We start from the raw sequence: 9,194 nt of genomic DNA on the forward strand, positions 1-9,194 counted from the left end.
ATAATACGGTCCGCGGAGTTATGGGATCATTTAGCGGGCAAGATAAAACAAGAACACACAGAGAGAGAGAGATGAACGTGTAACTGAACTTCGGGTTTTGTTACGGAACATTCGAGTTTAATTTCAGAGTGGTTAACAGAGATGGAGAATTTATTGGAGAAAAATGAAACGATAGACAACGAAGCATAAATATTTCATCGGAAAAATTAAGAAAATATTGTAATTCTTAAGATATTATTTAAACAAACGATCTTTTTTCGAATCTGTTTAGGCAGAAGCATTGGACGTTCAGAAATACAAATTTTGTCAATTTGGACCATCCCTCTATTTTTAATAGTTTTCGAGATATTCGACTAAATATGTTTACTACCCTTAACTTTCAGGGCTATTTGCACCCTTTCAATGTGGAAGATTTCTGATAAAAAAAAATACGCGTCGAATATTTTTTCGAGGACTATCGTATACCAAAGTTTCGTCAAAATCGGTGATTTGTTAGTAATGTAGTGGGGCCTCCGTATCCAAAAAATAGGAAACCGATACGGGAGAATACAGAGGGAGTGATTGGCGTAGCGCGCAAAGCCGAAGGTCCCGGGTTCGATTCCCGTTGGGTCCCTCAATATTTTTCCGTCGTTGGTTCCTACAAATGGTTGGGGGCTCGTCCGGGATGGAGGCATCTACGGCTGCACGAAGCCCCAGGCGCTGTGAGATGAAAACATCTCGAGGGTTGCACGTCTCCCAAAAATGCGTTGTTTCGGCTGTGTGCCACTGTGTGGGGGAGTGTACCCGAAAGTTGTTGAGTTGTGTTGCACTGCGGACATTCGAGGGCGAATTGTCAGTTGAGGATGGCCGAGTGTAGTATCGGGGCCTCCATACCCAAATAGGAAACCTCGAAGGGAGAATAGAGAGGGAGTGGTTGGCGTAGCGCGCAAAGCCTCGGCTTGCTAAGCCCCGGGTTCGATTTCCGTTGGGGTCCCTCGATATTTTTCCGTCGTCAGTTCCTGCAGTAATTAATTTCACTGTCCCTTACATTGTCGCGAACAGACGTAAGCGAAATTTACAATTCCGTGATATTCTTAAACCCCTTCGTTACTCGGTTCGTTACTTTCATTGGCGCCTATTAGGCGTTTTGAAAATTTTCTCGCTCTCTATTACTGAAGCCTTTTAAGTTTTAGAATTTTAAAACGATAGGGCTAAAATACGAAATTTTAGAGCCATTCTTAGTCGGTCAACCATGTCATGCATTTTTAATATTTACAACATATCCATCATCAAAATCGGTGATTTTCACTTCGACATGTTCTCTCATCGGTATTTTATCTTACAAATAAAATCGTCTTTCAGTTTAAGCATCCTCGTACCCCATCATAGATCCTTGAAAAAATTTTTCACAAGTGTCCAATCTTCTACGAGCCAGATAATCACCGTCCGTCTGATCAAACGATTCCCTACAATTTTTAACATCAAGTCGACCTCCGCGGAGCTCATCGACCCGTGCTATTTTCGTTTAATTACCAGGAGTTAATTAGCAATATTCTGCTCGAAAGGACAGCAAAGGCGATCGACTTTCCGCGCCGTCTACGCACGATCCTCGCCGGATCTAAAAGTTTAACGGAGCATAATATTACTTGTTATCCTCCGCATATTATCGTGTCGTCACTGAGCCGAGATTTTCTCGAGGAAACCAGCTAACTCGATGCCTCCTCTTCACTTCCTCGCGTCTCGTTAACGGATCTCCTTCCGTATAATTCCTCCTCTGCTCTCTCCATTCTGTTACCTAGTCGGGATAATTCGTCTGCGATTGCTCCGCAACGACCTCCTCGTCTTCAGATTTTTCCCCAAACCAGATCCCTCCCCCGTGTTTCGAAGCTTCGTTAATCCTATTCTCCTTTCCTCGACAAAGCTTCCGCCGTCTTTGCCAACAGCAATTTCGATCGATATTGCCAACTTCATAACCAGCCGGGATTATAACTCCTCGCGCGAGTTTCTCGAACCATTTGAATCGTCGAACAACCCAGTTCACAGATTGTTTCGCATTACACAGGATTTTCGTGGCTCTTCCTTCGAGGTAAAACGTCTTCTCCAACGTCTACGGAATCATATCTCGTTTCAGCAATTACCAAGCGGGAAATTGTCCCCGATTTTCGGACGTTTCATTAAGAAAAGAGCTTTCGATCTCGCGCTTTATTTCCACCGTGATTTCTCCACGCTCCGAAGATACATCCCCCTCTGCCGTCGGGATCCGAGCATCTTGAGACCGAAGTTTACAAACGCTATTGCAGTCGGAGAAACGAGAGAAAAGGGGTCTCCTATCGGACGCTGTGCTCGGCTAGGGCTTAATAGGAGGGACAAGGCAATCGTAAACTCGTGGAAACTTTATATTTCAAAGGTGTCAACAAAGATACAACTGACTAACAAGAAACAATTTCGAGCGATGTCGATGTCGTTGCACGGCGGACTGGCTGAGCTACGAGGATAAGAAACATTGTTATCGGGACAACTTCCGGAACGAGTTCCCTGGATTTTTTCGGGTAACACGATTCCAGGAGGGTTGGAACTGTTATTAGCTTAGGTCTGATCCTCCGTTGTTACTTGCTCAACGGGTTTCTCCGATTCCGGTTCCTTCTTGATCTTCAGAATGTCATCTACTTCCGGTGGCACCACAACCGTCTCGCTTTCCGCCGGAAGCGCGTACTCCTCGTGAGTCTGCGAAGCGTCGAAGTAGTGTCCCAGGTCTTTGTAGTGGCCGTGTTGCTCGTACGCAGAGTGAAGGTGAGCCTCGTGGTGTTTGTGGTGACTGTCGTGATGATGTTTGTGTTCATGATCGTCGAAGTGTTTGTGTTGTTCCTCGTGGGAGTGTCCGTGTTTGTGTTCGTGGGACTCGTGGTGTTTGTGGTGTTCCTGATGATGGTGTGCTTCGTGGTGATCGTGATGGTGTTTGTGATCGTGACCGTGCTTGTGTTCCTCCTTGTGCTCGTGGCCGTGTTTGTGTTCCTCGTGATGGTGATGCTTGTGGTCCTGGTGATGAGCGTGGTGATGGTCCTCGTGGTGTCCGTGGTGATGCTCCTCCTTGTGACCGTGCTTGTGTTCGTGTCCATGTTTGTGGTGATGATCCTCGTGGTGATCGTGTTTGTGGTCCTCGTGATGTCCGTGGTGATGCTCCTCTTTGTGAGTTTGCTTGTGCTCGTGGCCGTGTTTGTGGTGATGATCCGCGTGGTGTCCGTGTTTGTGATCGTGGCCGTGTTTGTGGTGATGATCTTCGTGGTGTCCGTGATGGTGATCCTCGTGGTGTCCGTGTTTGTGCTCGTGTCCGTGGTGATGCTTGTGGTCCTGCTTGTGACCATGCTTGTGGTGTTCCTGATGCTCGTGACCGTGATGATGATGGTGATTCTCGGTCTCCTTGTGGGTGTGGTGATGATGATGCTCGTTGACGTGGTGATGATCGTGATGATGATGGTGTTCGTTGTGGTGATTGTGCTTGTGGTGGTGATGATGTTCCGCGTGATGTTTGTGCTCCTCGTGATGCTCGTGTTTCGAGTGATGCTGATGACCGTGATGATGATGATGGTCTCCGTGGTGTTTGTGGTCGTGATCATGCTTGTGGTCGTGCTTGTGACCGTGTTCGTGTTTGTGTTCGTGACCGTGATGATGCTTGTGATCGGAGTGATGCTTGTGTCCGTGATGATGATCGTGTCCGTGGTGCTGTTTATGCTCCTCGTGATGCTTGTGTTCCTCGTGATGCTCGTGTCCATGCTTGTGTTCGTGCTCACTGTGGTGCTTGTGATCGTGTTCGTGCTTGTGTTTAGCGTGATGATCGTGATGAGAGTGGTGTCCGTGGTGATGCGAGTGATGATGTTTAGCATGATGATCGTGAGCGTGGTGGAAGGAATGAGGAGCTTTGAAACCGTGGCTATTTCGATGATCATAATGTGGCGTCACGAACGTAATGTGACTCGGGTGAGATGAGATTCTCGGTTCGATGCCATTCTTGGGGGGTTCAACGATGCGAGAAACGATGCTGGTCTTGGTGTTAGGGTCGTAAGTGGCTCGGTGGAGCAGCGAGTGGGCCTGGCCGCTTAGGGAGAGACCTAGCGGTTGGAAATTGGCTCCAAGGTCAGCTAATTGCCGTTTTCGTGGATGTTTCTGCGCGGTGACCGAGTTGCGGAGAGGTAACAGGGGTGATGGTTGGAATTGTCGCGGGAGCCTGATGGAATTGGGCAATTCTGGGTTGGCCGCCGCTAGCACTGGTCGATTCCCTTCCGATGCTCTCAAATCTTGGCCTGCCGCCGCTGTCAGTAACAGGACGACGACTGAAAGCCACGCCTGAAGGCCGAGAAAAAATATGGAAGAAAGGGACGTTGTAATGGTAGCGAAGGAATTCTTCTTTGCAGGTTACAGAAATTATGGTGAAAGATTCTAAGCTTACGCAGTGGTGAAAAATTAGAGATCATCGTGCACTGTAAACTATGCAAGAATTTTTAGAAAAAATTACTGAAATGATGGTGGAGATCATTAGTAGTCGTTATACATGTTTGTTTCATATACACTGTAGACCAAAAATTTGAGAACACTATGCATTGCAAACTACGCAATAATTTTCAAAAAATGACTTTCCTATTACCCTAATCTCCCAGATTGAAATAAATCCCTACTGATTTCTGCAACCCCAATTTCAAATCCACAAAAAATTAGTGCAAATTGCTAAACAGCATCGAACTTTGAATTGACCAAAATTTGTCTTTCAAAAAATACCTTTTCTATTACCCTAATCCCCCAGAGTGAAATAAACCGCCATTGATCCCTGCAGCCCCAATTTCAGATCCACAAAAAATTAGTGCAAATTGATAAACAGTATCAAACTTTGAATGGACCAAAACTTGTCTTTCAGAAAATGCCTTTTCTATAATATTATTCTAATCCACCAGATTAAAATAAATCGGTATTGATTCCTGCAACCCTAATTTCAAATCCACAAAAAATTAGTGCAAATTGAGAAACAGTGTCAAACTCTGAACTGACCAAAATTTGTCTTTCACAAAATACCTTTTCAATTACCCTAATCCACCAGAGCAGAAAGAATCGCCATTGATCCCTACACCCCCAATTTCAAATCCACAAAAAATCGATATAAATTGACAAGCACTTCCAAACTTTCATCTCCCAGCAGCGATCAAAACATTCCTGCAAATCGATAAATAATAGCAAACTTTCAACTCCTAGAATTTAACCAAAATCTATCACGACCGAAAACAGGATCAAATCCAAACATTCACTAGTAACGTCATTTAACTCACGCTCATCGACAGTCGGAGTCTCACCGGGCAATTCAAAAGCGCCGGCTAATTTTCGAAAACGGTCTGGCCGCAAGCGAATTCATTATAACGTCGGAGGATACGCGGTGCTCGCTTTTGCGCCGGACATTAGCTCGGCTAACCGAAACAATAAAACAACGTCCAGGCTGGCGCGGGCCATTTTGGTCGCGCACGTGCGGAACGAGCATGTCCGAGCGGAAGAACCGGAGATAATATCCAGTAAATCGTTCGTCGCCTCGTTTTATCGCGTTCCCACCCTTTCCTCTCGTTAAACCGTCTCTCCGATCAAAAACCAGGCGAAAGTAGTGAAACGAAGGCGGATAAGAAACGAGACATCTCGATGATTCGGTGTAAAGAGAGTACAAGAAGAGGATCCGGAGACGATCGAACGGAGGATTTTTGCAATGGAGAAACAGTCGAGGTCAGCTGTCCCAGAGCGATCAGGACACGGTTGAGCTTTTTTTTCACTTGAAAACGAATGGGATCCCTATGGAGGCGGTTTTCCTCTCTCTCTCTCTCTCTGCGGCGATGATTTATGCGATCCGTGGCGTGTTCGTGACAAAACGAGCAAAAAAGGACTGTTCAAGCTAGCTAGTTACGCGGCAGGGAATTTTAAATTAGCGTTCCGTTTTAGGTTTAGCTTTATTCCGCGACGCGTAGCGATTGGCCGACGCGATGGGAATGAATACGGCCGGACAGAATGGGCGGTTGACGTGAAATGCAATCAGGAATTTTATTTCCGGGCCTGGACCGAACGAATTCCAAACACGAACGATACATTCGTTAAAAGATTCATCCACATTTCGACCGCGTTTCGAGAATTACTCGCTGTGGTAGAGAGCGTCGACTTAAAATTCCCTTTTTTCCTTCTTCTGCCTTTGGTAAAGATACGCGTTTTATTCTTTTCAGAGGTGTCTCTTATTTAAGTCAGTTCGGGTTTTGATCCTCGTTTACCGTCAGCTTATCGTCGCGGCAATAAGGTTCGTTTAGAGGTGGTGTTGCTGCAGCGACGCGGTCCTCCTACCATCGGCAACCGTGTTCCGGCTGTTTTAATCTCTCGTCGTGCAGCTCGGTGTATTCTTCTTGAAATGCAAATGCCCCGGCGCTGATTAACTTGGAATTTAATCAGCGACGATGGAATTTATACGAAAAGATTAGCATGTTGCCGCCCGTGCCGGAGAGGATGAACTACCCGTGTATCCTACTTGGCTATTTTTACGCTGAATTGTGCAATATGGAATTAACGGGAGATAGAATTTTTTTTCTCTTTTTACCAGAGCTCCTGCTTTCTGACGAGGAAATACGAGTTTAATTATAGAAGGTTGATGCAGCCACGAGAAATTAATCGAAGATCTAACGAATTCTGCTGTATTTTTCTTTCTTTTTAGCAGAGATTCTATTTTCTGACGGGTAAAGATAAGTATAATTATAGAAGGTTAATACAATCGTAAGAAATTCATCTCATATTTTCTTTTTTCAACCAGAGAGCCCATCTTCTGGTAAGCAAATAAAAGTCTAATTACGGAATGTTAATACAGGTAAAAAATTAATCGAAGATCGAGTGAATTCTCCTATTCTCTTTTAACCAGAGAGCTCATTTTCTGATAAGCAAATAAAAGTATAATTATGGAAGGTTAATGTACAGAAAAGTGAATTTTCCTATGTTTTTCCCCCTTTTATCAGTGACCCTATTTTCTGATAAGTACAAAAGTAGCGAAAAGATGAAATGTAGAAAATTAGCAAATTGCCGCGTGAGAGGATCAACGAGGACTGGTGTGCACCATACTTCGCTATTTTCGTTGAATTGTGAAATATTCAATCAATCGAAAATCGAATCAATTCTCTTATTTTATTTTTTTTACCGGATGTCCCATTTTCTGGTAAGCAAATAAAAGTCTAATTATAGAAGGTTGACACAGCAATAAAGGATTAATCGATGACCGAATGAACTCTCCTATATGTTTATTCTTTTTTTTTACCAGAGGCCCCGTTTTCTGATAAGCAAACAAAAGTCTAAATATTTATAGAAGATTGACACAGCAATAAAAAATCAATGGAAGACCAAATGAACTCTCCTATTTCTATTCTTTTATTTTACCAGATGTCCCATTTTCTGGCAAGCAAATAAAAGCCTAATTATAGAAGCTTGACATAGCAATAAAAAATTAATCCAAGATCGAGTGAATTTTTCTACTTTTGTTTTTCCATTTTCTGATAAGCATATAAAAGCCTAATTATGGAAGGTTAACACAGTCATAAAAAATGAATCCAAGACCGAACGAACTCTCCTATTTCTTCTTCTTCTACCAGAGGCCCCATTTTCTGACAAGCAAATAAAAGCCTAATTATAGAAGCTTAATATAGCAATAAAAAATGAATCCAAGATCGAGTGAATTTTTCTACTTTTGTTTTTCCATTTTCTGATAAGCATATAAAAGCCTAATTATGGAAGGTTAACACAGTCATAAAAAATGAATCCAAGACCGAACGAACTCTCCTATTTCTTCTTCTTCTACCAGAGGCCCCATTTTCTGACAAGCAAATAAAAGCCTAATTATAGAAGCTTAATATAGCAATAAAAAATGAATCCAAGATCGAGTGAATTTTTCTACTTTTGTTTTTCCATTTTCTGATAAGCAAAGAAAAGTCTAATTATAGAAGCTTAATATAGCAATAAAAAATGAATCCAAGATCGAGTGAATTTTTCTATTTTTGTTTTTTCATTTTCTGATAAGCAAATAAAAGCCTAATTATGGAAGGTTAACAGTTATAAAAAATGAATCCAAGACCGAACGAACTCTCCTATTTCTTCTTTTTCTACCAGAGGCCCTATTTTCTGGCAAGCAAATAAAAGCCTAATTATAGAAGCTTGACATAGCAATAAAAAATTAATCCAAGATCGAGTGAATTTTTCTACTTTTGTTTTTCCATTTTCTGATAAGCAAATAAAAGCCTAATTATGGAAGGTTAACAGTCATAAAAAATGAATCCAAGACCGAACGAACTCTCCTATTTCTTCTTTTTCTACCAGAGGCCCTATTTTCCGTCAAGTAAATAAAAGCTTAATTATAGAAGCTTGACATAGCAATAAAAAATTAATCCAAGATCGAGTGAATTGTTCTATTTTTGTTTTTCCATTTTCTGACAAGCAAATAAAAGCAAATAAAAGCCTAATTACAGAAGGTTAACAGCAGTAAAAAAATAACGATAAAGAACTTAACACTTTATTTCGAATGAAAGGGTTAAACAGCATGTAATGAAAGAATCGTACTTACCAAGGTAGCCATGTCGCGTTTATTTCGGGTGTAGCCCGAGAACAACTGAATACCAAGTCCCAACTAGAACGTACTTTTATAGAGAGCCACTTGCCATTTGTACTTTCTTCCGTGCTAAGCACCGGTGTCGTTTACGACAGGACCTAATATTTTAATTGTCGCCATAATACGCGCCGGACCGCGACCAAAACCGATCACTCTCGCCTTCCAGACGACATTTCATTTATAACTGTTCGATGGCCCGTGTACACCACGTTTCCGGTGCAGTAAAAATCGAGGAAGCGGCGCTCCGATGAGTCCGAAATTGACGGATAGAAAAGCCGAACGATAATTCACCCGGTCGCTTGTATAATCTTTCACCGTTTTACGATCGGTAGAAATTGCGGCAACAACTTTACTGTCATTTTACCGTTCTGATTTATTCGTTTCAGTGATATGTACTGTTCTCCGACGATGTCGTTGTGATACACACAGGGTGGCCCACGTAAAACAGGCAAGCTGATTATCTTCTCTAGTTATGGTGGTATCGGAACAGCTTTATACCTAATTTCAATGGTTTCAAAGGGTGAGTGAGATGAAAGACAAATTTCTTGCAATCTTTTATTTTTCG

At 42.6% G+C, this 9,194-nt stretch overlaps 1 protein-coding gene across 1 annotated transcript; it reads right to left on the bottom strand.

The window, feature by feature from the left end:
- Positions 1–2,565: 2,565 nt before the first annotated feature.
- On the bottom strand, positions 2,566–8,596 carry LOC108570848 (histidine-rich glycoprotein-like). Its single transcript, XM_017932770.1, has 2 exons — positions 8,585–8,596; positions 2,566–4,320 (listed from the first exon to the last, which is right to left on the bottom strand). Exons 1-2 carry the CDS (start codon positions 8,594–8,596, stop codon positions 2,566–2,568), a joined length of 1,767 nt encoding a protein of 588 aa, XP_017788259.1.
- Between the last annotated feature and the right edge of the window lie 598 nt (positions 8,597–9,194).

Source organism: Habropoda laboriosa, unplaced genomic scaffold, assembly GCF_001263275.1.
Source record: "Habropoda laboriosa isolate 0110345459 unplaced genomic scaffold, ASM126327v1 scaffold113, whole genome shotgun sequence".
NCBI classification, from domain to species: Eukaryota; Metazoa; Arthropoda; class Insecta; order Hymenoptera; family Apidae; genus Habropoda; species Habropoda laboriosa.